Genomic DNA, 27,590 nt, shown 5'->3' with positions numbered 1-27,590 from the left:
CGCCCTGGATCGCACGCTTTCCAGAAGCGTCGCTGAACCTGGCGACTGGACTCTGGCCGAGGACCTGGCAGAAGCGCCAGGACAGTGGGCGTTGACGGCCACCAGGGATCGCGGCCGCGGGCTGCGTCTCGCGGGCTGCCCACTGCGCATGCTCCGCTCGGAACCGGCGGGGGCGGGGACGGGGCCGCGTCGGGGGCGGGAGCTCGGCGCGGCGCCACGTCAGGGGCGGGCCCGGCGCGCGCGGGAAGTCTCTGCGGAGCGGCCGGCCAGCCTCAGTCGCCGCGCGTCATGGCCCTCTCGGTGCCCGGCTACTCACCGGGCTTCCGAAAGCCGCCCGAAGTAGTGCGGCTCCGACGGAAAAGGGCCCGGAGCCGTGGAGCTGCCGCCTCCCCGCCCCGTGAGCTGACGGAGCCGGCGGCCCGTCGAGCCGCCCTGGCGGCGGGGCTGCCCCTTCGCCCTTTCCCTGCTGCGGGGGGCAGAGGCGGCGGCGGCGGCCCGGCCACTGCCCGGAGGAACCCGTTCGCCCGCCTGGATAACCGACCGCGGGTCGCCGCGGAGCCCCCCGACGGGCCGGCCCGCGAGCAGCCGGAGGCGCCGGGCCCGGTGAGTGTCTTGTAGCCTGGCCGTCAAGGGGCTCTTGTCTTTCGTGGGTTGAGCCAGCTGTGAATCGGGGACGGAAAGTCCTCGCGTTCGAGGCAAGGAAATGGGCGCGAAGACTTCGGCCGCCCGTGGCCTTAGGGTACCCCGCGCTGGGAGCCGCGACTCTGGCAAGGCCGGGTTTGTGGGAAGAGCGCGCCCCTGGCTGCCCCGCTGCGGGCTGTGCTCACGGGACGCGTTCCCGAGGAAAGTGAGGGGGCCCCAGAGAGCAGCGAGGAGCCCCTTGGAGAGGACTTAGAGGTGACTTGGAAAAGAGCTCGAAAAACCCTGAGAGCCCCCATCTTGCAAGGACGCTGTTCGATGGAGCAGGTGACAAGCCCTGCTTCCCGCGTGATTCAGGGCCTCCCTTCTCTCACGCACTCCAAATTATTCTGGGGATGGGGGAATGTCGAGGATTTGTGGGGTCAGAATTCACTAGCATTTGTCTTACCCAAAGCCTTTTGGATCTTTCGGTTTGAAACGCCGGTCCTTGTTCCCCTCAATTTTGATACTAAAGTTCAGACACAAAACTCAAGTGTTGAAACTCATAGATTGGATGGGATGCGTCTGAATTTGGATGCACTTGCATTTATTTAGAAACGTGTATGCCAGGTGAGGCTCTGTACATATTTAACGCAAACTTCAGCATCCTTTAAATTTTAAAGGACAATATATTTAACCTCAGTTTTTAGATTCTAATCAAGAAAATGATTTGCTATGGGAAGAGAAGTTTCCTGAAAGAACAACTGTTACTGAATTACCCCAGGTAATACTTTTTAAATATCATTAGAATGTGTATTTGTATAAACTTTTTTTCATAGCTAGGATTTGAGCCTATTTTTAAAAATACATTTATACTTCTCAGAAGCATTTTGCTAGGAAAGTAGTTTTACAGAGAGGCTTGATCATCTCTACCAGGGATGAAAATACTGCATCAGCCAAGGTAAAGGAGTTGGTTTAATACAGTAATGATGACTGTAAAGGTAGCCAGCGCTAAAATAGGCCTAATAGACGTGGGGGTTTTCTTTTACTCTCTAACAGTTTTTAACACTCTTCTTTGGGCAGTTGACTTCTCCAGCTCATCACTCAGAGCCAGCCCTCCTGGCCCACCTCCACAGGTTGTGGCATAGCACTGAACCTCGTTGCTCTCCTCCCGTAACACACACACGTTTCCATTCCCCAACTACTACTATTGTGCTGTGTAGTTTGATAAATGCGGTTTGTCCTAATGGGAACAGGCTAGAAGAGTTCTCCAAGACCCAGTTTCTCTTGTAAATAAGTGACCTTGTTATGGTCTATCCAAGATAGTTCCCCCTTCTCTGATATTTTATTGTGATATAAAAGAATCCTTGGCTGGGCACAGTGGCTCATGCCTGTAATCCCAACACTTCGGGAGGCTGAGGCAGGCGGATCACACCTGAGGCCAGGAGTTCGAGAACAGCCTGGCCAATATGATGAAACCCCCGTCTCAACTAAAAATACAAAAAAATTAGCCAGGCGTGGTGGGGCACGCCTGTAGTCCCAGCTACTCGGGAGGCCGAGGCACGAGGGTCGCTTGATCCCAGGCGGCAGAGGTTGGTACTGAGCCGAGATCACACCACTTCACTCAGCCTAGGCGACAGAGGGAGACTCCGTCTCAGTTTAAAAAAAAATTTTTTTTTGTATTGTGGAGAACGTTGACCTGAAGCAGACAGGTTGAGGGGAAATATTTGAAGTCAGGAAATGTTTCTTAAATATGGGCTTTGTTAGCCCTGGATGCAGAGTTTCAGAAGCTTAAAAGATCCAAAATGTTTTAACACTTGGAATATTTCTACTTCAATACAAACATCTATACTACCATAAAGAATGTAAAAACTAAAAAGTGAAATCTGCTCCTCCACCACCCCTACCCCCAACAACAAATTCCCGCTTCCCATAGGTAACCATGGTTAAAAGTTTAGTGTGACTCCTTTCAGACTTTTTTACAGTGTGTAATATATTTTTCATGTTATTTATTATACAGTTTATATGATTTTTACTTTTCAGTGATCATGAGTATGTTAGCTGATAAAATCTTTAGGTTGAAGGTTTTTTCTTGATACTCGACTAATTTTTGTATTCTTTGTTTTCTAAAGACTTCACATGTATCATTCTCCGAGCCTGATATTCCATCCTCAAAAAGTACTGAGTTACCTGTGGACTGGAGTATTAAAACGCGACTCCTTTTCACCTCTTCTCAACCCTTTACCTGGGCAGATCATTTGAAAGCACAGGAAGAAGCTCAAGGTCTTGTCCAGCATTGTAGGGCAACAGAAGTTACTTTGCCTAAAAGTATACAGGTAACTCTGAAATAAAATAGTTATGTGTTAACGTAACAAATTAAGCGTGAAATGCTCTCCTTTGCAAAATAGCAAATACTGCCTTCCATTAAGTTTTTCTTTGGAAATTTAAAGATACAAAGACTTAGGAAGTTTTGTCTTTCCCAAATGGTGCTTATGGTGCTTTCATACCTTTTTTTTTTTTTAAGTCAGATTGAGTAACTGCTCATACATTTAGAGACTTGTCCTGCAAATTAGTCAGTGTTGGAGGCAAAAATTGTTAAATTATTTTTCTCTAAGGCTTTTTGAGAAAGAAAATACAAAGAAAGAAGTGAAAAGCAATTGGGTGGGATTGCAAGGGCTGATGGATTTACAGATTTTCTTACCTGTATAAGAAAAATTTTATAAATTTTGTGGAGTTTGTGAGTTCTAGAATGGTTTTAGAGAAATACATTTTGATTATTTTAAAGCATCAACTCAAAACTGGGAGGCTGGGCATAATAGCCCATGCCTGTAATCTCAGCACTTTGGGAGGCTGAGGTATGAGGATTGCTTGAGACCAGCCTGAGTAACGTAGTGAGACCCCATCTCTACAAAAAAAAAAAAAAAAAAAATTAGCTGAGCATGGTGGTGGGTGCCTATAGTCCCAGCTACTTGGGAGGCTCAGGTGGGAGGATTGTTTAAGCCCAGGAGGTCAAGACTGCAGTGAGCTCTGATTGTGCCACTGTACTCTAGCCTCAGTGACAGAGTGAGACTGTATCTTCAAAAAATTTTTTTAAAGTCTCAAACTAGGTTAAAAAGGATTACCCTGAAAAAGGTCTTGGTATATTATACATCTTTTCAATAAATAGATTAGGATGATTTGTGATTTGCCATATCAGTGTTTACTGGCTACTTTTAAAACAGCATTTTGGAGAGAGGGTTGGATGTAGTGTTACCTACACACACATGCCTACCCCTATTCCTCATGATAAAAAAGGTAGTCATTGTCCTTAAGGATGGTAGAAACAGGCAAATGTTCCCATCTATGTTTAAATGTTCTGATACTACGGCTTAACATTACATCTGGCTCAAATAAGGATAAACTATGTTTTCGTTCCTATAACAGTTATTAATGCTTTCCTATAGAAAGCAATAAAGATTCTTAGACCTAAGTGTTTGGTATATATTGTCTTTAATAAAATTCTCTATTTCTCAATGGGCAAAAACTGCCCACTGTCACCTTTGGATTTTAGGATCCCAAACTCTCCACTGAGCTCCGTTGTACCTTCCAGCAGAGCCTTATCTATTGGCTCCACCCTGCTTTGTCTTGGCTACCACTGTTCCCTCGTATTGGAGCTGATAGAAAAATGGCTGGAAAGACAAGTCCTTGGTCAAGTGATGCAACCCTGCAGCATGTTTTAATGAGTGACTGGTAAGATTAGTAAGAGAAACTTGTATAATTCAATAGTGAATTTTATTTTAGCAGCATTCTCTATAATATTTGTGACTGGATACGTTAATGGCAGAAGGGTATCTAGATCCTTGTGAATTTTATCTGAACCTGTTAATAACCAACATGTAAACTGTTTACTTTTTTTTTTTTTTTTTTTTTAGCTGTTAGTCATTCTTTACCTAATTGTGGTAGAATGTATATGTGTTGGTTAAATATATACAGACAGACAGGCCGGGTGCGGTGGCTCACACCTGTAATCCCAGCACTTTGGGAGGCCGAGGCAGGCGGATCACAAGGTCAGGAGATTGAGACCATCCTGGCTAACACGGTGAAACCCCGTCTCTACTAAAAATACAAAAAAAATAGCCTGGTGTGGTGGCGGGCGCCTATAGTCACAGCTACTCGGGAGGCTGAGGCAGGAGAATGGCGTGAACCCGGGAGGCAGAGCTTGCAGTGAGCCGAGATTGCGCCACTGCACTCCAGCCTGGGCGACAGAGCGAAACTCCGTCTCAAAAAAAAAATATATATATATATAAAGCCTGGGCAACAGAGCGAAACTCCGTCTCAGAAAAAAAAAAAATATATATATATATATATACACAGACAGACACACACACACACACACACACACACAGCGAAACTCCGTCTCAAAAAAAAAATATATATACACACACACACACACACACCCCCCCACACACCCACACCCCTAATTCTTTAATGCTACTTCTTGTCAGTCTCTGCTTCCTTTTTTATCAGCAGCTCAGAGAAAGTCAGCAAGCAATTCTCAATTAAGTTTTGTTTAAAGAAAAAATAAGTGTTTAAGTGGTATACACTGTTTATTAAAGTATTGAGAAGTCATCAGCGAGTCCTCATAACCAATTTCAGTCCTTTAAAGCTAAGTCATACGTAACCACAAAAATTCAAACCATTATCTAAAATATTTGTGTTGTGTTTTAAACCAGGTATCAAACTGAATTATACAAAATTATAAACATTGCATTAAATGTTTAATAACACCTTAAGAAAATTTTTTTACTTTATAGGTCTGTGAGCTTTACTTCTCTATATAATTTGCTGAAGACAAAACTTTGCCCCTATTTCTACGTTTGTACCTATCAGTTTACTGTCCTGTTCCGAGCAGCAGGATTAGCTGGAAGTGACTTAATCACAGCTCTCATATCTCCAACAACTCGAGGTTTAAGAGAAGCTATGAGAAACGAAGGTAAAAGTTTAGGTTTAAAGTGAGAATACTATACTATATAGTAAACCTATTTTAGCCTAAAAGCTATTTAAATTTAAAATGCCTTTTACCAGTTGATTAGCAACATTAAGAAATATATTATTTCTTTATTTCTGGTTTTTTTTCCCTCCCCCACAATTATTTAATCCAGCAGTCCCCAAACTTTTTGGCACTAGGGATCAGTTTCATGGGCAGTGGGGAGGGTGGTTTCGGGATGAAACTGTTACATATCAGATGATCATTCTTTTTTTTTTTTTTTGAGATGGAGGCTCGCTCTGTCACCCAGGCTGGAGTGCAGTGGCGCAATCTCGGCTCACTGCAAGCTCTGCCTCCTGGGTTCAAGCCATTCTCCTGCCTCAGCCTCCCGAGTAGCTGGGACTACAGGTGCCTGCAACCACGTCTGGCTAATTTTTTGTATTTTTAGTAGAGACGGGGTTTCACCGTGTTAGCCACAATGATCTCAATCTCCTGACCTCGTGATCCGCCCGCCTTGGCCTCCCAAAGTGCTGGGCTTACAGGCGTGAGCCACCGTGCCCGGACAAGATCATCATTCTTATAAGGAGGGCACAACCTAGATGCCTCACATGCGCAGTTCACAGTAGGATTCGTGCCCCTATGAGAATCTAATGCGACCACTGATGTGACAGGAGATGGAGCTCAGGCAGTAATGTTCACTCGCCAGTCGCTCACCTCCTGCTGTGCAGCCCGGTTTCTAACAGGCCACAGGCCAGTACCAGTCCACAGTCCAGGGGTTGAGGACTCCTGATTTAAACTGTTCCTTCCAGATAGTGTTCTCTGATCTCTAAAATAAAACACATATTGGGCCAGATAGTCACTATCTGGATATACTCTTCTAGAAATTCTTCTATAGTACCAATTACCCCTTTAATAACAAAATTTTCAAACTGAGTAAACCCATTAGTGGAACATGAAATCTATTTAATGGGCCCAATCAGTACTTTTTCAAAAAGTGAACTGGAATACAATATCATTTATGAAAGAGTGTTACATGTATGTGTTGTTTCCCGAACCTCTTTCAAGGAGATATGTTTTATGCATGTATGTAGGTTTGTGAAGAAAGCTTGAAAACTCTACTGCCTTAATAGATCATTTGTAAAAACTAACATTTCAAATTTTGTACACTCTAAAAGTACAGCATGCCTGTTAAATACTTTAAATGAAAACTCAGTTACATTTTTTTTCCTCATATAGGTATTGAATTTTCTCTGCCTTTAATAAAAGAAAGTGGCCATAAGAAGGAGACAGCATCTGGAACAAGCTTGGGATATGGGGAGTATGTGATTAAAATAACTTTTTATATCATCCACTGACTTATGGACTCATGAAATAGATTTGCACAGGAACAGCTTTGTGAAATAGAGACTCTAACTGTAGCAATTTCCTAGGGAGCAAGCCATCAGTGATGAAGATGAAGAGGAAAGTTTTTCCTGGCTGGAAGAGATGGGTGTGCAAGATAAAATTAAAAAGCCAGACATACTTTCTATCAAGCTGTATCCTTTCAGTTGTTGTTAACTACAATTAATTTTCATTGAATGACGTTAGTGAGAAGTTTAACATTGGCAGTTTTATATGACTGTAATCTTAAATTATCTTCAGGTCATATTAAAACTAATTCTCCATTGTAATATTAAATAAGCCCCTAAGTATCAGTAAATGGTGAACTATTAAACCTTTTTTAATCAAAACGTTCAATTATGATTTTGGGAGAATAGGTGTGTTTTGACTAAAGAAGAAATTAGGTTTAGGTGTCAGTTTGTAGCAAATTCAGATTGTTAACGTTTTGATTGAAACATATGCCTTATGATTCGGTAAAGAGAGGTAGCAAGAGGATTTCCATTTCATTATGGAGAAAAGGAGTCTTGGGTGATTCAGAATCAAGATAACTGCTTTCCACATTAGGTGAGATTTGCTTTTGCAATTTCCTTGATTGTCATCTTCAGGCGTAAAGAGAAACATGAAGTACAAATGGATCACAGACCTGAGTCTGTTGTGTTGGTAAAAGGAATCAACACCTTTACATTGCTCAATTTTTTGATTAACTCTAAGAGTTTAGTTGCTACCTCAGGTCCACAGGCAGGACTTCCTCCAACCCTCTTGTCCCCTGTTGCTTTCCGAGGTGCCACAATGCAAATGCTTAAGGTAATAAAAATCTGCATAACCTAGCTTTTAAGAAGTACTCTACTTTGATAGGATAAATTCTTGATTTAAAAAAAAACCTCCTAGCATTTTTACTTGGTACATATTTTCCTTTTGCTTTCCTCCCATTAAAAAAAGAAACAAAAATTATATAAGATGGTTACATCAAAGAAATTATGTGGAAATATATAAATTATATGAAATCCTTTTTACTTTCTTTTCGAGATGGAGTCTTGCGCTGCTGTCCAGGCTGGATGGAGTGCAGTGGCGTGATCTCAACTCACTGCAACCCCTGCCTCCCGGGTTCAAGTGATTCTCGCGCCGTGCCTCAGCCTCTTGAGTAGCTGGGATTACAAGCACACACCACCAAGCCTAGCTATTTTTTTTGTTTTGTTTTTTCATGTTTGTTTTTGTTTGTTTTAAGAGGGAGTCCCACTCTGTCACCGGCTGGAGTGCAGTGGTGCGATCTCGGCTCACTGCAACCTCCAACTCGGGTTCAAGCTATTCTCCTGCCTCAGCCTCCCAAGTAGCTGGGGTTACAGGTGGGCACCACCACGCCCAGCTAATTTTTGTATTTTTAGTATAGATGGAGTTTCGCCATATTGACCAGGCTGGTCTTGAACTCCTGGCCTCTTTTTAAATTATACGAACATGTATTTTCTTTTTTTAGTTGGGGAGACAGGGTCTTGCTGTAGTGCAGTGGCACAGCTCACTGCAACCTCAACCATGTGGGCTCAAGTGAAATTCCTGCCTCAGCCTCTCGAGTATCGGACCACAGGACTGCCATGCTTTTTTTTTTTGAGATGGAATCTCACTCTCACCCAGGCGTGTGCCACCACACCTGGGTAATTTTTTTTTTTTTTTTTTTTTTTTTTAATTGTAGAGACGGGTTTTCACTATGTTGGTCAGGGTGGCTCGAACTCCTGACCTCATGATCTGCCCTCCTTGGCCTCCTAAAGTGCTGGGATTACAGGCATGAGTCACCACACCTGGCCGCCCTGCATTCATTCATTCATTCATTCATCTGTTTAGAGACGGAGTCTTGCTCTGTCACCCAGGCTGGAGGGCAGTGGCTGAATTTTGGCTCACTGCAAACTCTGCCTAACGAGCTCAAGTGATTCTTCAACCTCTGCCTCCAGGGCTCAGGCGATTCTTCTGCCTTAGCTTCCCAAGTAGCTGGGACTATAGGCTCACACCACCATGCCTGGCTAATTTTTTTGTATTTTTAATAGAGACGAGGTTTCACCATGTTGGCCAGGCTGGTCTTGAACTCCTGACCTCAAGTGATCTGCCCACCTTGGCCTCCCAAAGTGCTGGGATTATAATCATAATAAATTATACATGTAAATAGAAAATACATGCTAAATCTTAGCAATAAAATTGAATGGATTTTAAATTTTTGTTTTTCCGGTAGTCTGCATTGACAGTGTATTACTAATTCAGATAAAATACTGTATGAAAAAATGGTTTCTCTGGAATATACTTCACCTGAAAATCTCTTAATATGGAGAGGTTGCTGAAAATTTACTAAGTATTTGTACTCACATAGCATTGTTTAGATGTCTTCGGAAATAGTTTTGTTCCTAATTGTTAGAGGAAACCCCAAATGGAAATATGTTGAACATATTTTTGGCTAGGCAAAAGGTTGAGAGATGATCATAATTTTCCTTTTCTTTACATTTTCATGAAGGCACGAAGTGTAAATGTGAAGACACAAGCTCTTTCTGGTTACAGAGACCAATTTAGTTTGGAGATTACAGGTCCTATCATGCCTCATTCTGTGCATTCGCTGACCATGCTGCTCAGATCTTCACAGAGTGGATCTTTCTCTGCAGTACTGTATCCACACGAGCCAACTGCTGTATTTAACATCTGCCTGCAAATGGACAAAGTACTTGATATGGTAAGTAGACACCTATGAGCAGACTGTTTTAAGTTGTAGTTTCCTCAGACTAGCTAGAGGGAAATTGAGTAATTTATGCTGAGTCACTATTGTGTTTCAAGTAGTTAAACTGTTACTTAATTATGAATTACTAGAGGAAGGAATAATGTCTGTAAGTTGTTTATGTGAGGTAGCGTTCATGAATTCAGTCCAAGTACAATTTTTTTTTTTTTTTTTTTTTTTGAGACGGAGTCTTGCTGTTGCCCGGGCTGGAATGCAGCGGTGCGATCTCGGCTCACTGCAGCCTCAGCCTCCTGGGTTCAAACAATTCTCCTGCCTCAGCCTCCCAAGTAGCTGAGATTACAGGCATGTGCCACCACATCTGGCTATTTTTTGTATCTTTATTAGAGATGGGGTTTCACCATGTTGGCCAGGCTGGTCTTAAACTCCTGACTTCAGGTGATCTGCCCACCTTGGCCTCCCAAAGTGTTGGGATTACAGGCTTGAGCCACGGCACCCGACCACAGTCCAAATAGTTTTAACAGTGACTGAAGAACTTCCCATTCCAAAAAGGGGCAACTTTTTCATTTCCTCTTGGATCCAAACTCAATAGTACCTGATTCCTTTATAGTTTAAGGAAACGATTCACTGTGGGTATTTAACCATATTTGCCTTTAATTTTGAACATACTTAAGATTTTGAGTTAGAATTAAGACCTTTAAAATTGTCTCATGCATCTCAGTTGGCTAGACTTATAAAAATAACCATTAATATTTTGGGATTTTGTCACTACAAAAATTCTTAGGATCAACTTCTGTTGATAGGATGAATCACATTAATGAGCCATTTATTTGTCAGTCTCCATAGTAATTATTTAAAACTCTTCTGTGTTTAAAGACTAATGTGCTTTTTACTGACTTATACACACATTTCCACAGGAGGTTGTTCATAAGGAGCTTACTAACTGTGGTTTGCACCCTAACACTCTGGAGCAACTTAGTCAAATACCATTACTTGGGAAATCATCTTTACGGAATGTGGTGCTGAGAGACTACATTTATAATTGGAGATCCTGAACACCAAAGTAAGCCTAAAAGGAATCTTTGAGGAAAAAAGCCTTCTAGCAAGGAAATTCAAGATTCTTGAAGTTGAAGGAATATACTGAAATGTTTATAAACATAACTTTTATTACAGTAGCATCTAAGGTTTTAAATCAGTGTTTTACTATTTTCAGATTAGATTTTTAGATATAAAGATGAAAAACCCAGATAACTCAAATGAGGTATCTATATCCCTACAACCTAATTGTATATTGAGCAGAAACTGAATTAATATGTTTCCTTGCAAATGGGAAATCACATAGCAGTTACCCCATGGCATTGTGACTAATGGCATCAGAGCAAAAATATGTTACTTTACCATTTACCTAAGACTGTTAGCAGGTTCTTGTTTCATAAAGGTAGAAAATAAATATAGACAACAACATCTACTGAGCTAGCTGATTGGTGATGCTTCTACCTTAATATCTTTCCTACTGATTTATAATTCCTTTATTTTCACATATACTAAAACTTTTTAAATGTATGTTAATTCAGATAAAAAGGCATTTTGTATTCCACACAGAATAGTGTTAAGAATTGTGAAGTACACTGAGCTGTCATGGCAAAGTAGTATTTAATGTGCTTATGGGGGGGGTGTGTGTGGGTGTGTGTGTGTGTATGTGTAGGAGAGATTGTATAATTCACATTTTTAAAATAAAAGTGCTTAGAAATCAAAAGCATTGGGTAAAGAAATAATAGTATCTAAGTATTTGTTCACTTTATAACCCAGAAAATAAAACACCACGTTTATTCCAGAGAAGTTTGTATTTGGGCCTTAAGCTTTTGAAAATAAAGTTTAGAGACATAGCATATGAATACCACTGTAATACACGTGAAATATTCTATCGGACCCTAAAAATTAACATAAACTTTAACTTTCTCATAGTCAACAAAATAGTGGCTAGTTGCCAATTTTATTAGATAAGTTGGTTACAGCATTTTAATTATCATTTTACGTCTATCTAGGTGTAGCTGAAATTCAAAATGCACATCAAAGTAAAACTATATCACAACTCAATGCCATACTAAATGTACTTGGCCTCTGCAATAGAATTCTAGTCAGACATCATTTTTTACTCCCTTCTTATGACCCAAGTGGCTTTAACAGGAATGCAGGACTTAGTGCTGATTATCACACAACATACCACTTTCTTTCTAGAACCTCTACAAAATTTTGAGGGGAGATGGTGGCATTAGCCCTGTGGAACAGATCTTGATCATCTCAATAACACTGGCCCATTATCTGTCCAGCAGAACCCATTGTGAAATAGTACAAGGTGCACAGCCCTTCACTGATTACAGGCAAGTGTTACAGTAGCCTAGCCATAAGGAAGGGGAGTTACATCATAGTACAAAATACAGTATAAAAGCGTTATTTAACATTCCACACTGAAGATTACTCTGATGCCTTCAAACAGTCGTTTGGATGTTAGCCACTTAAACAAATACATCACTAAGGTAAACAATATAAACATACCAAAACCCTGTATGGTTAAATACAATTTCCATGGTACAAAAATCAAAGCCTGGAGATGTTTTTACAGATTGCTTTTTACACAATGTCTTAAATTGCCAAATATTTACAACATTAAAGAGGAAATACATTGTGATGCAGAGTAAAATTATCTGAAATGATTATTATAAAACCTCAATCTATCTACGTGAGGCACTCCTGAAGCAAGTGGCATTAGCCATGAGGTCCTTTGGTACAAGGCCCATTGCTTGAAGAACCACAGTAGCTGCTGTGGCTTTAGCATGCTTCTTATTAGGGCTGGCAAAGCTGGGCTGGTAAGCGCTTCCATTTATCAATACCTATTCAAGAAAAACATACAATTGGGCTGGTAAGGGCTTCCATTTCTCAATACCTATTCAAGAAAAACATACAATAAGAACAGCATCAAACTTTAATATCTATTAGCTTTGTATTTTTTCACTAAATGCTAGAAAAATAATTTACAAAAATATAAAACCCATACTATGTAAGTCAAATTATAATCTCAACCCAGAAGAATCAAATCATTTGGGAAAAGCGACTGCAAATTAAGAGCAGGTCTCCAAATTGAGAAAAAGACTGACAAAAGTATTAAATTAATTCCCCACATTCAACTAGAAAATAACAAATTGTATACTATATTTTGCCCTTTTTTCCAATTTTTTAAAAAATAGGACATTGACAAGTCATATTAAAGCACCCTTCAGTGTTTAAAAACCCCACCACTTAACTACAAATACAAACCCCCCACCCACGAACAGAATCTTAATCCTGTGATCATGTTTACCCCTCACCCTCTAAGTCATCACATTAATAAATATATATAATTAATGCAGAAATTCATATTTACCCTAAAGAGAAAATGTTTGCGATGATCAGGGCCACTATCATGGACCAATAGAAATTCAGGTGGTTGCCACCTTCTCTTATTACAGATTTCCATCAAAGCAGACACAGGATGTTTGCCTGCAGAGGGGAGAAATACCCAGTTTTAAATTATTTCCACCAACTTCTGCAACAAATAATGAATTCACGGTGGGATTAGGGTAAGAGGAAATTCAAAAATGTGCTCTCACCTGACAGATCTTTCATTGCAGCAGAGAAGTTCCCAGACCTCTTTTGTGCTCTTTCTCCTACTGCAACAAGACCTTAAACAAAAAAAAAATTGTTCACTAAATAAATTTCAAAGCACCACTTTAAAACAAAGATCCCTCTGTAGGAGTCTGAACCTCAAAATGTATGCCTTCAAATAAAATCAACAGATTCCTAGTACACTTGATTTCTCTATCAATCTTCTCTTTATTCTCTTTTACTGTTTTTCAGCATATAAATTTATATTTAATATTCATAGATCTTGGTATGAGAAATTGTAATAAATACCAAATGTAAACAGAAAACAAAAAGTTAAGTATGGCCAGGCACAGTGGCTCATGCCTGTTAATCCCAGCACTTTGGGAGGCCGAGGCGGGTGGATCTCCTGAGGTCAAGAGTTCGAGACCAGCCTGGCCAACATGGTGAAACCCCGCCTCTACTAAAGAAACAAAAATTAGCCGGGCGTGGTGGCGGGCGCCTGTAATCCCAGCTACTCGGGAGGCTAGGGCAGGAGAATCGCTTGAACCTGGGAAGCGGAGGTTGCAGTGAGTCAAGATCGTGCCACTGACAGCCTGGGCAACGAGCAAAACTCCATCTCAAAAACAGGAAAAAAATAGCTTATTGCCAAGTGATTTCTGCAGATTTACTGTCTCTTAAAAAAATAAGCTTCAGTTAAGACTCTTCCAAAAAAGGTTAGGATTTTAAGCCACCAAAAAGGTGAAAACGGTTGTCTCCAAATAAAATAGGTCCCTTTTTTCCTAGCAAACTCTCCTCTCCCTTCCTAACAAATGATGAGATGTTCTCAAAATATGAACATAACCTTTCTACATAACCTCTCTCTCCATAGGCTTATTACAAAGGGGATTAGCTACATTGCTAAATCGAAACACTGCTTTCCCAATTCATATACAGGTTGAGTATTCCTTATCCAAAATGCTTGGGACCAGAAGTGTGTCGGTTGATTCCAGGTTTTCAAATATTTGCATTGTATTTAGCAGTCGAGCATCCCAAATCTGAAGAGGCTGAAATCCAAAATGCACCAATGAGCATTTCCCTTTGAGCATCATATCAGTATTCAAAAAGTTTTCTGTTTTAGAGCATTTTAGGTTTCCAGATGTGGGATGCTCATCCTGTATGTTACAGGAAATTTTTCAACCTTTGCTAAATAATTCCATGCTAATATAAGCTTTTCTAAACCTATCCTGGGAAATCTGTGGTTCTCTGAGAGCTTACAGTCAGGCCATGTCCCACAATTCCAAGGAGAATGCTTCCTGAAATTGTACAATACTTAACACCAAAGTATTTGGTGCAGAGCTAGTTCGTTTCCAAATTCATTGAGAGTTTAACTGCTGAAGTTAGCTTCAACTTACTGTTTGATTACAAAGATGAAAATAAATCCCAGTTTTACATTTGTCAGCTTTTATAAATGAGGTTTAAACAAGCTATACAAAAATCATACTGAGCTGGCAAGCCTTTCATGATTCCACTTACATTATTCCAAGGGAAGAAGTTATTTAAAAGATGCCAATTAGCTATCATCTGTGGGAATGATTAAATACTTAGCAACTACATACAAGCTACATAGAAGACACAGTGCTGCCCTGCCCAGGTATCTGAAGGTAAAAGGAAAATACAGTCAATGCTAACAGTTCCAAGATGCCTTAACACAAGGCAACAGGAAGGTAACATTATTGTCAGCAGCTGGTCTACTATACTCTAACCCAACTCAACTACTAAGCTTGGGGAAAAAAAGCAAACAGGATTTATGAAATCTAGACTAAACAGCATTGTAATAGGAAATAATGAAGATGTGCTAAAATATCTGACAAAAAATAAACTAAACTCTAGAAAAAAGGATGGTTCCTTGTCAAGAGAAAATGGAAATCCTGTTTTCTAAACATGAAATCCAGTTGAATTTGGAGGTGTAATAATACAATTAGATATATACACATTTCCATATTTAGCAACTAGCATAACAAAAGGTGCCTTTTAAAAGTTCAAACTGGTGTCTCTATCCATAGTTATATAAAAATAAGCTGCTCTGTGAACCCCAAAAGGGGTTAATGTTTTTTCTGACAAATACCCGTATATATACAAGAAGTGCCTTCAGTTCAGGATCACTGGGTTCAAAAGGATATATTAAAGGTAATGTTAAAGGAGGTGTTAATAAACATTCCAAAAAAGAACTTGTTACCTTTTCGGTCTGTCTTAAAATCAACTAGGATGGGTTCCTTATTGCCTTCTTTGTTTTTTCCTAATCCTTCTCCTTCTCTCCAGCCCATTTTTCTCATCAAAACGGCTCCCATTCCTCCAGTTACCGGGGCTGCTCTTAAGAACTGATCCTATCCAAAGAAAGAAAGGTAAAATGTCCCCATTTTAAAGTTAGAACTTGGTGACAGATTCATTGTTTACTTTCTAAAGAGAGGAATCTTACTTCTAGATCTGTTATAGCAATTAAATGTAAATTCCTCTATACTTTATACATACTGTAGTGTGTATGTTCTGATTATTTGCACATTAACGTAATAGTATTTTGGAAGTCAAATAAGACAAGTAAATGGCAGTTTTGAAACAGTAGCCCTCGTGCCCCCCTCAAAAAAAAAAAAAAAAATTAGAACACTCCTGTTTTCGTCCACTATTTAGGTTCACTGGTATCTCTTCTTAGCTTGCAAAATAAAAAGAAGGCAGTGTTAAAACAATCAATGATATTAATTCTCCCAGGTGTACCTAGTTTATGAATAAAGCCCAGAAATCACTTAGAAATAGTTTAGACACTGAAGAAGCATACTGTTGTCATCCAAAGTTTTCTTCCCCATTTTACTATAAAGCAAGTATAAATATTTTACTTAGAAAATCCCTAAAGCAGCAAAAAAAAAAAAAAAAACTCTTGAAATTTACACAGTAACAAATAGAAAACAATCACATAAAATATCCTATAAGTATGCCAAAATGAATTTGAATTCTTTTAAAGCCTAGCTTGATGTTAAAAGACTTTTTAAAAAACTCCTTAAATGTTTACATACCTAGGCCTCGGTAGCAGCAGTGTTGTGAATAGTACGGCTGGCACTGACCGGGGCAAGAAGACAGCTACAAGGATTTGGCCCTGAAACAAGTTTCCATACAGAGGGGTGAAAGTTCACAGGTTATTCTGTGAACAATCATCTCTCTTGTATCCAACCCACTGAACCATAATTTCCATCAAAGCAGCAAACCACTTAATGTCCTAAAATGCACAAGTATATACATTAGCATGGTCAACAGTTATTTTTACAGGTTAAGAAATATTCAATGCCTCTTATTAAAGGGCATCCATGTACATATAACAAACAATATTAAGTTGTACTGTTGATCTTTATGGTCATTTTTTAAAAATTTCAAACATATCTCCAAATCATGCTTTATTTTCCCCTCGTTACTAAATTTTAGGTTTTTATGTTCTCTTACCAAATATATATATATAAATGTACATATAGCAAGTCATTAACTTATCAACAGAGAGAGTAAAAAAACTTTGGTAGCTCAGGAAATAGTATGTATTCACATCTCCTATATTGATAAGTTAATACTGAATGTAAAAAAAAAAGTTTGTATGCAGTAGTAAAACTGTATCATCTTTTGTTTCCCAGCTTTATAATTAAATGCTGGGGAGAAAACATGCCAATGACGTGTGACTAGACATTAAGTTCATCAAGGTGCTCTGATGGAAGGAGGCAGCTGTGGAGGTAAAAACATACCCCTGGTTCAGTTCCTTATTTGGTGCAGGCCATGCAGTGTAGATGTATAAAGAGAAAGCTGATGCTTGGATATTAACTGCCTTGATGCTACACACCTAGAATGTCTTTTACTTACTTCCAGGTTCATCCGTCCCTCTTTTCCAGGGAACACTCCTAAAAAAAAGGGCAACTGTGCAGAGTACAATATAAATCCCCAGATAACCCAGTTTCCAATTTTGTTTCCATTCCCTAGTATCATCATCTGTTTCTTTACCCCAGTGTGAAAAAGCTGATTAATTTAATGAGACCACAATAATAAACTGTATTTATCAGGTCACATCCAAATCATTCCATTCCAGAAATAAAAGTTCTTTTAAACCAACTACTTTAATGTTTTACTGATTAATGAGAATACTGATAAAACTTTGCTTTTTTTTAATCTAAAAATATACTGCAACAAACTAAAAAGAACACAGAGGATGTTGGTATTCCATGTGTTTTTTAACACGTAAGGCGGATGCTGGACTATACTAAAGAAGAGCCAAAATGATCATTTGACAGGTTTTCTAAACACAACAAAACATTTAATGAGTAGACAGTATTTGTGATATTTAACAGGGATGATACATCCTAAATTTTCAGCTGCCTAATGACTTTTACATGTTGTGGCCCATTTTTAATTTTAAAAAGTTTCTTTTTTAGTTGATACTAGCATCAAATATTCTTCAGTAATTCTATAGTAATGAATCTTTTCCTTTAAGTGCTGCTTTTACCTATAATTTAAAATTTGGTCTGAACATGTCTTTATCTCATAATTTATCAAAATAATTTGCTTCCCAAAGTATATCTTACATAAAATATAAAGTCGAACCCTTTTTTAAAGGTGCTACTAAACATTTTAAAGTTATTTACTTAAAGTCTGTTAACTGCCTACAAGACTGCAAATACCAGAAGAAATTATTTTAGGGGAAAACCAATTGAGTCAGTAAAAGATTCACTTTTTAAAAGTTATTTAAGTTATTAACATATTTAGAAGTATACAAACATTATGGATCAGTACATCATTAGATAAAGACCAAAATTTTGTAATGGAAGCACATTCAGAAGTTTCTACCTAGCAGTGTACATGACTGTGTATTATGTGCCTATTTTAACACCCATAAGCTTTATTTCTAACTTCCTGAAATATTGGCTGAGTACTTAGCTTCAAGACTAAATAGTATTAAAGAATTAAAACTAAAGAAATAGATGTACATTTATAGTTCTTTCAAAGATGAAACATTTTTTCAAATATTATATAAATCACTTTCATAGTAACTACAATATAGAAGTCCAAGATTAATCCAATCTTTAAAATATTTTGCTATATACATTTTCACCCTCTATTCTAACACCAACCCTCAGCAAAATGCAGAAATTGTAATTTCTTAATGAATCTAACTGTGTATTCACTATACACATCAGTGCAACTACTTCCCAAAAAAAGGCAGGCATAATGAGTATACATGATGTTTCATATTAATTTGTTAGTAAGATCAACAAAGATAAAGCTATCAAAATTGAAATAAATGTTACAAGATTAAAATACCCAAAGCAACCAGTGTCTCATTTTTCAGAAATTCAGCTCATTCACTGGCACTCACAGCAACTCTCTATAGGTAACCATCACATTACCACTAGCCACCTCGGAGACTTTGAAATTCCAAAAAGTTACTTGCCCACGATTACACAAGGAGTCAGGAGTACAACAGGATAAAGAAACCTTCCCAATCCATTAGACCACGCGGCCTCCCAGTTTCAGCACTGCTATGCTGCCAGTACTCCTGTAACAAATTTCCCATCACCCATCCAACCAAGCTTTGTCCCTTCACCAGAACGCATTTCTTCAGAATGCCCTTCTTAGCCACCTAAGACTCCCCCAATGATGAGGCAGCCGTAGGTGGAGTTCACAGGTCTCACTGCAGAATCTGAAACCAGATGCACCTACATCTTCGTAGCACGAGACGTCCATCCTCTCCCTTGATTTTAGGTCTTACAATCTGTTTTGTCATGAAATTAGTGGTTCTCAAATTGAGCCTGTGGATCACCAGAGGCCACTAGGGCCTAAATGGTGGTCCACAGATTAATCTCCATCCCATCCCCTTCACCACAGCCCACCCCACTCCAACCATCCTCCCTCAGCCTTCCAGTCCCATGGCAAGATCACCACATGCAGAGCTAATACTAGGGCCTCCCAACCACTTGCTGTAACCAGCAGCTGACAACCAAAAGGTCCTGGGGCTACAGGTCACAAGAGGAGTGAGGAACGGGGGCCAAGAGATCTTACAAGAAGGCACAGGCACTAATGAAGCGGGTGGGGTGCGAGGGCAAAGGAATAGAGGAATGGAAAATTAAGGTGGTAGAGGGCTCTTGGGGGCAGTGATCCACCAAAAATAAACCTGTAATAAAGTATCCCATGATGAAGAAAAATTTGAGAACCACTGCTTTGAAATGATTAGGTTAGTAGTCCAGCAGGAACTGTGGAATATTCTGAACAGCACCTGATACGCTGTTAGCGTTCAAAATACAGTTAAATCACCCCTTCAAAAGCAGCAGTAACAATTTTTAAAATGACCTTATAAATTAGTGGCTCTTGAGCCACATTTATACATTTGCCATTTTCTCATGAATCCAGTCGTCTTCAGTGTCCACCCTGGAGCATATACACATAGCAAATTTACTTGGAACTTTGGTTAGAGTCACTGGTCTTTTCATGCAGTTTTAATAAACAGTTTCCAAAAAATTTAAACTTTTTGTTCGACACTTTCATATGTGCATATACTGTGTACCTTTTTAATCCAGGCTTGGGCACCAGTATTGGCCAACTGTTCTTGTGTCAAAACCTGTACTCCTGTACTTCCTGTGAACTGGCCAGGAATAGAGTTCAGCTGAGCCCAGGCATCAATCTGAAGAAAAGAAGTAGTCTCAGTTAACTAAATAAAATTACCTGATTAAAACATCACTGGTAATAATTCACTAAAAATGGCTGAAAAGCAGACTTAAATATTTAACTTTTAAAACATATTTAACATTAAATGTTTGCCTAAACTTTCTAAAGAAGCAGTTTGACAACATTTAATGAATCCCATTAATAAGATTTTGAAATGTATCTAAAAGCACGGCTACTAAAAAATACAGCTGTTAATATTCTTCAAACTATCACACAGATACACTAAAAATGCAAAAAAGAGCTCATGACAATGGGTCCCCAACCTCCCTTCCTATCTCATACAAATGTATTGTAATACATGTCATGACAGCCTGGATTCTTAATTACTTCGAGACATTTATACAGACTAAATTCATGACACAGGTTTAAAGAGTTTAAATATAGGAAACTGTCCACTTGAATACATAAACAACTTTTTTTTTTGAGATGGAGTTTCTCTCTTGTTGCCCAGGCTGGAGTACAGTGGCACGATCTTGGCTCACTGCAACCTCTGCCTCCCGGGTTCAAGCAATTCTCCTGCCTCAGCCTCCTGAGTAGCTGGGATTACAGGCATGCAACACCAAACCCGGCTAATTTTTGTATTTTTAGTAGAGATGGGGTTTCACCACCTTGGCCAGGCTGGTCTCGAACTCCTGACTCCTTGCCCCCACCTCGGCCTCCCAAAGTGCTAGGATTACAGGCGTCAGCCACAACGCCTGGCCTTAACCACTCTTTACTTCAATTTTCTCAGCTGAAATATGGCAACCATTAATACCTACACATTTCATAGGGTTGTAGGCACTTAGTTTTCTATTTTGTTCTCTCAAGAAACAGTTCCTGCCACATAGTAAACAATAAACATTTATTGAATAAATGATCAGGCCTCAAATCATTTTCATTTAAAATAAGACATTGAAAATAAGGTAAAGGATGTTCACAACTCAACCATCTAGTTAGCGAAATTCTTATTTAGACATTAAAACTGGTACACTGGTGTGAGTTGGCTTGACGGTAAATAATAATTTTTTTTTTTTTTTTTAAACTGCTACATACCCTTTCCTGAGCTCTATTTAACATGCTCATGGCTTCAAGGTCAAATGCATTCTCACTGAGTCTTTTCTGAGCAAGTGCCCGTTCACTCATTGCTGTAGAGATGTCCACAGGCTAAGAAAGAAAACAGATAATTATCTCAAATTACCATAGTCCCCTAAATTCTGAAAAGTACTCATATCTTTAGTTGCTACATGTCAAAAATAAAATAATAGTCTTATATACTAATAATCTTGGAAAATAGGGAGAAGACTCAAAAAGAGAAAGTAATCTTGGGAAACAGAAGAGGATTAAGATGAATTACAAAGTATCACACAGGTCGCAGAACTGAACCCCAAATCTGACTTAGTCAATTTTCTATTATATGTATATCAAACTATAATCATAGAAAGTTCCACTAAGAACTTAAAACTCACTACCCTTCATGATTGAAAGCCATTTATAGTAAACTGCAAATTTTTTGAACTGTGGTAAAGGTTATTACATTCCTTAGCAGTTTTCATTTTACTCATTAGCCTAACCTTCAAGAGCAGTAAGCAAAATTATTGAATAAGCAAGCAGGAAACCACTATGATCACTCCTTTACTCATCAGCGTATCTTTAACATCTTCCAGTTGTGGACACTTTGGTCTTAAGAACCCAATTTCTTTAAACAATATATTCAGGATATAAATAAACGAACCATATTTTCAGTTTATACACACTTATTACTTATATTAAGTATAATATTATACTATTTATAATATTTCTGTGGAAGTCCATAACATCAACTGAAACACTTTTAAGTGCTTCTTTTCAAAGCTCATATTCTACCTTTTAAAACCTTATGGCAAGTGGAAGAAACTTTCTTTGGAGCCAATTCTTATTTGTCAGATTTGTGGAAGGTTTAACCACAGAATGAAAAATACATCAAGATAAGTATTTGGTATTTTTTTTGTTCTAAAATTAAAAGCTCGAGTTGATTTTAATCAACTCAGTTCTTGGTTTTTGTCCTTCTTTTAACATTATTATTATTTCCTAGTCATCTCAAACAAGAAAATTCATTTTTGTAAAATGCTTATCTGACATAGAAGATTTTGCTGTTTTCATATACAAAGAATAAGTAGACACTGCATGAACATAACAAATACGGGGAAGTCAATAAATAGCTAACAGCTAAGGATTTTCTTTTTTACAAGTAGAGGCTAGCTGTAATTAAGACTATGTATCATGTATAAAAGACTTCTCTTAAGAATAAGACCTGTCTAGTAGAGAAGGCTGTATGACTATGAGAATAATTATAACACATGCATAAGGATTCACAAATCAATCTTACCTTCAGAACCCCAATACTCCATAATTCTTAGTTACCTTGCTAATAAACTAATATTCCTTTAGCTAACTCAAGGTTTTTCTTTAAGAAAGTATGGATTCTGATATAATGCCTTCTTAAAATGAAAACAAAACTAAACAATTCTTTCTGTAATTAAGACTGTTTATGTTAATATATAAATCTTTCTAGAGATCTATAAACAGTCTAATAAACAACTGCAGAATGCATCTTCCAAATTCAATCTCTCGACTGTAATTTCGCTAAGCTGACTTAAGTAAATCATCACACAAATTAGAACATTTCTAAGACCTATTAGAAATATTAATCTAAGCAAAGTGAGACAAACACTAAGAAACTTAGTATGTTCATCTTTCACTTAAGTCTGTTTGATTCCTGGGACTTTAAATGAGAATGCAGATATTTCAGGTGAAAATTCATGTCCCCCTAGGCCTACCTTAAGATGTTTTGTCAGGTAGGATTATCAAGGTAATTTTTGAAGGCACATGAGATGCGACAAGTACTGTCTCATTAACCTTCTCACACTTACTTTGCTTTTCCTAGCAGTCTCTATAAATCTAAGTGTTAGGGTGCTTAGGCATAAATAATAGGCTTTTACTCTAACAAGGCTAAAATCTGAGGATACTGGGGAAAATGTGTCTACCCACTATCCCAACTCCTGATCCCTAATTTCCAACCATAAATTAGCCACTAATCTATTCAGATGGCTCTAAAATATAACTTCTAGAATAAAACTAATTCTTTCCAAGTGGAAAGCAAACTATTACACCTGTGAATGTTTTTCTCTCTTAGCCTTTATTAAACATTTAACCTAAATGCCTCACCATTTATCCCCAGAATGAAACTCTTCAAATCTTAGTGTTTCATATTAAATTCATGATTCTGAAAGGAATTTTATTATAGCAACCTTGATATTTAAATAAAATTACAACTATGTTTTTCCTGAGGTAGTAAAACTTCATTTATTCTTCAACAGACTTACCAAGGGAGCTGCAAGTTCATGTCAAAAATGTATTACCAAATAGTAATTTGACTATTAGTCTCATTTTTTTTTTTTTTTTTTTTGAGATGGAGTTTCGCCCTTGTTGCCTAGGCTGGAGTGCAATGGCACAATCTTGGCTCACTGCAACCTCTCACCTCCTGGGTTCAAGTGATTCTCCTGCCTCAGCCTCCTGAGTAGCTGGGATTACAGGCATGCGCCACCACCCCCGGCTAATTTTGTATTTTTAGGAGACGCGGTTTCTCCATGTTGGTCAGGCTGGTCTTGAACTCCTGACCTCAGGTGATCCGCCCGCCTTGGCCTCCCAAATTTCTGGGATTACAGGCGTGAGCCACTGTGCCTGGCCATATTTTTATTTTTAAATGCGAAAACATATACTCAAAGTAGAATGAATCAAGATTATCTTAACCTCATAAAGATCCTCAAAAGTTTACATCAAAAAGCCTGTTTCCAGCCTTTCAAGGTAACTCAAGTTATACAATGAGGCATAAAAAGCCAATACAATCCCCAAAGCAGCAATGTTTAAGGGTCAAACCCGATGTTACTTATCAGTATTGAAACACTCATAATACCACAGCTACCCTTTAGAGAGCAGCATTGCCCAGTACAACGTCTTACAGTGATCACTACTGAGCACTTGAAATATAACTAGTGTGATTAAAAACATGATTTTTCAGTGGCTGGTAACTGCTGTATTGGACAATAGAGCTTTAGAATCTTAACTATCCTTTAATATTCAGAAACTGGAAATATAAGAAAGGCACCAAAATGATGGTAAAAGGCCCTTCCAAAAACTGGGAAAAAGAGAATCTTTAATCTGTAGAATACTATTACCAAGTTGTCACCAACAAGCCTTAGTTTCTACCAATACACTATAGACTAGCATGTTACCTAATGTATAAAAATAATTCTGTAGTAATATTCTAGGTATGATAATGGGGGAAATGTTTACTGACTTTTCACCTTTGCTGTAAAAGGTGAAATTTACATAAAAAGTGTCCTGAATTACAAATCTCAGGTTAATAAAAACTGCCCAAATTCTTCACTCTCTCTCCCTCAGCAACAAAGCAGACAACTACTTCTTATAAAACCTACAAAGGTGTCTGAGGCATAATGAAATTACCATAATGCAACTGGCACCATATAACATGCATTTCATTACCTATATTATACATGTAAGTGGGCCTTTTACATTTTTATTTCTCATTTAGGAAATTCTTCTAAATCCATTTACTCCTTTTGTTAACACAACTGTTGACATAAAAAGAACAAGTATTTTAAGAGACTTCTTAGAACATCAGTGAAAGGATATAAAAGAGCTAAAGATAATTGTTAGGATGGGGTGAGTCAGATAAGGAAAATACCTATAACCAGAAAATTATTTTCTATTATTGGTAATAACAGATCTCTCAAAAGCAGGCATAAAAGGAAAACTTTAATTATAAGAAAATAGACCTAAAGTAAAAGCATCTGGCCTGTATATAAAACATGATTTTAGAATATTTAGCAAATATTAAAATATAAAGAGGTTAATGCATACAAGAGCAAAATGACAACTGCAAAAATAAAAGCCACAGAATGTCCCAGTTATGTGTTTGGTTGGCTTTAAAAAGTGAATTACGAATCTTTTTATTGTATCATACAAAATTCTCTAGTGTATAATAGACTAAATGAAGTACAACGGGAAAACAAATAGATAACCTACTAAATGGTTCAGAGAAATTCAGCGTTAACCACATAAGAGAATCTAGGAAGAAAAGAATTAATAACAAGGCTGTATATTACACATTCTAGCAGTGCCGGGACCTATGTGTTTGACTTCCAATTAAAATTTTCATTTTACTCCAAGTTTTCCTATACATTTAGAGCTTATACATTTAAAAAAATTGTAATTCCATTGGTATGTGGAAATATGATTTGATAAATACAAACCAGCAAACTGCTTAAGATAAAGATGATCTTAACATCTAAGCATTCACTAGACCTTAACAATACTACCTCTGGACCCCTAAAACATTTGATTGATACTAAATCCATGAAAACTCCACACTAATAGTTGAGTAGTTATTACTCCACTTATGTCAAAGATTACATCCTAATCTTCTACTCAATAAACCTCTGCTAACTTTATTACCAAGAATTCATGCCCCTGAGGACTATTTTTAAAATATTAGTCTTCCAATATTTTTTTATTTCATTGTTTATAAATCAAATTCACACAAATACAGTCAAAAGTTCTGTAGTTACTCCTTACTGAGGATGATGCTGGCTGGTTTCTGAGTATGAAGACGATGCTATGGCAGTACCGCACACAGTCTGATGAGTTGTTTTTCCATAAGAAATGAATTTATGCTGCTTCATCCACAATGTCTATCCATTCATACTCATGTCAAAGAGCATTCATATGCAAGACAATTGGTGGGATTAGGGATTACAGCAAAGCTAATTCAGCCCTCTTATGGAGATAAAATCTGTGATCTTTGCCTAAATGTTTTATGCTCAACAACAAAGAACCACAAACTCCATTTATATTTATTAAAATGAAAAAGGCGTAGATAAAAATTACTATTCAGTTTAAAGGTTGACCATTTAAAAGAACTATCTCCTTTTACTCTAGAAGCCTTTATTTCAAGAACAAGGAATCAAAAGGGTTAATGCTCCCATAAAGTGTTACCAAAAGTATTTCACAACACTGGTATATATAACACTAATTGTATAAATAATAAATTCATTACTTTTACCTTCTATATATACAATATAGTATATTTAGATGGTCACTAAATAACTGGAACTAAACATTTTAAATTGTGACTATTTCCTCTAAACATTTTAACATTATTGCTAGGTGAAGTGCAGATATGAAAGCAAAAGGCAATCCTGCCTCTTTGCCCTAGTATTTTGGGATTCTCTTCTTTAGAATTAATCTGTATGTTCTTTTGAGTCTAATCTTCTAAGCAGCTTAAAGAGGTTTTATATTAATAGTTACATATATCGTCCCACAAGAGACATCATCTGCTTTATTCATTTAGCCCTTTGAAAAGAATTGTAAAATAATTTTACCTTCTAGGATTCTTCTTTGGTAAGAAAAATTTTTTTAACAAAAAATAATAATGTCACCATTATTTGAGTACCTTTCTCTATCAACTTTTCCCACCAGATTTAAGAATAATTCTCCTCAACCTTTAATTAAAATCTGACAACTTTTGATGACAAACAAGGTTAAGGCACCACACTCAGTGTTAAGATTGAAAATGGCTGAGGACTAAATTTCAAATAAATACATACATACACACACACACACACTCTCTCTCTCTCTCTCAAAAAAGTGTAAGCATCAGAAGTTACTAAGCACTTTCCCCATGATTGAACTGAAGAAATTCAAAAGAGTTATGCTCACTTATCTTCTCAGGAAGATCCCTTGGAATTCTGCAATATTTGTTAAGTCTTCACTTCATTGGAAAATATTTGTCATATAGACTCTCTCCCTATTTTTTTTCCAACTCTTTTTTAAATGCTTAATCTGCAGGAAATTACTAAAAGCATACATATTAGGATTTCTAAGTAAGTCTGTTCAACCCTCTTACCATGGTTTCTATTCAGCTACTACAAGATTAAGTCAGCTGCACGTGTCAGTTAACCTTTCTCTCAAGATATGCAGGTAGCCTAACTGGGGGATTAACAACTCAAATGGTCTCACTAAAATATTATCCAAACCAACTATCTCCCTCTTAACTGGTGATGGCATAACTTGCTTCACTTGTTGAATCCCATGGGAATACAGATTATCACCAGTAACTGTAAGTTGCACTGGCTAGTTATCATGTCCAGCTTCATTGTATAGAACTTGTTCTCTCAAAATGCTGCAGGTCAAACAAACAAAAAAGTGAAAATGTCACCTGTGAATAGCTTGGGGAAAAAAGTACTGCTATCAAAAAGTTTCTGATTTGGGTTCTGTTCACTTTCTGATTTTATAAACAGGATTTATTTGTAGAATTGGAGGTGTTTACTGGAAGATGATGATATGGCCAAGCCAAGGAAGAGAACCTACAGTGAAGAGTACAGGTGTCTCTGATCTACATATCCAAGAACTGCAAGAAAAATGTCCAGATGGGCATCAGATACCTAGTCCAGTCCTTGGCAAAAGTCTGGGCTTTGGAAACCAAGGGCAAGAGGTGATGACAACTAATCTATAGTATTT

General features: G+C 37.9%; 2 protein-coding genes across 6 annotated transcripts in view; one reads left to right on the top strand and one right to left on the bottom strand.

Annotated features, from left to right (window-relative positions):
* Positions 1-225: 225 nt before the first annotated feature.
* Positions 226-27,590, top strand: DONSON (DNA replication fork stabilization factor DONSON). 3 transcript variants are annotated; one of them, XM_054542781.2, is made up of 11 exons: positions 226-603; positions 1,322-1,402; positions 2,751-2,954; positions 4,169-4,347; positions 5,412-5,590; positions 6,821-6,902; positions 7,015-7,119; positions 7,570-7,768; positions 9,456-9,668; positions 10,586-10,731; positions 27,371-27,590. In XM_054542781.2, the coding sequence occupies exons 1-10, from the start codon at positions 289-291 to the stop codon at positions 10,721-10,723; spliced, it is 1,695 nt and encodes a 564-aa protein (XP_054398756.2). In that variant the 5' UTR covers positions 226-288; the 3' UTR covers positions 10,724-10,731; positions 27,371-27,590. The 3 variants fall into 3 exon arrangements, with proteins under 3 accessions (XP_054398756.2, XP_024095237.3, XP_054398757.2); XM_024239469.3 differs by lacking the exon at positions 27,371-27,590 and having other exon boundaries at positions 227-603; positions 10,586-11,424; XM_054542782.2 differs by lacking the exons at positions 1,322-1,402; positions 27,371-27,590 and having other exon boundaries at positions 227-603; positions 10,586-11,424.
* Positions 11,494-27,590, bottom strand: part of SON (SON DNA and RNA binding protein) — a 33,916-nt gene continuing 17,819 nt past the window's right edge. Inside the window, exons 7-12 of one of the 3 annotated variants that reach the window (XM_054542777.2) lie at positions 21,066-21,176; positions 19,873-19,989; positions 15,526-15,673; positions 13,316-13,387; positions 13,090-13,205; positions 11,494-12,612 (exon numbers count right to left, since the gene is read on the bottom strand). In XM_054542777.2, coding sequence (XP_054398752.2) covers positions 12,553-12,612; positions 13,090-13,205; positions 13,316-13,387; positions 15,526-15,673; positions 19,873-19,989; positions 21,066-21,176 — 624 coding nt within the window. In that variant the 3' untranslated portion in view covers positions 11,494-12,552. Of the gene's footprint in view, positions 12,613-13,089; positions 13,206-13,315; positions 13,388-15,525; positions 15,674-16,354; positions 16,435-19,872; positions 19,990-21,065; positions 21,177-27,590 lie in introns of those variants that run through there. The other 2 variants (XM_054542776.2, XM_063720817.1) reach the window with 2 other exon arrangements.

The sequence above is a fragment of the Pongo abelii genome, chromosome 22 (assembly GCF_028885655.2).
Source record: "Pongo abelii isolate AG06213 chromosome 22, NHGRI_mPonAbe1-v2.0_pri, whole genome shotgun sequence".
Taxonomy (NCBI): Eukaryota; Metazoa; Chordata; class Mammalia; order Primates; family Hominidae; genus Pongo; species Pongo abelii.
Note: the sequence above shows the minus strand (reverse complement) of the source record. Positions and strands in the feature narration are given on the sequence as shown.

Coding starts and splice junctions, on each gene's coding strand:
- DONSON (XM_054542781.2), top strand. CDS start 289: ATGGCCCTCTCGGTGCCCGGCTACTCACCGGGCTTCCGAAAGCCGCCC. Junction 2,955..4,168: donor CTTTGCCTAAAAGTATACAG/GTAACTCTGAAA, acceptor TTTGGATTTTAG/GATCCCAAACTCTCCACTGA. Junction 6,903..7,014: donor ACAAGCTTGGGATATGGGGA/GTATGTGATTAA, acceptor GCAATTTCCTAG/GGAGCAAGCCATCAGTGATG.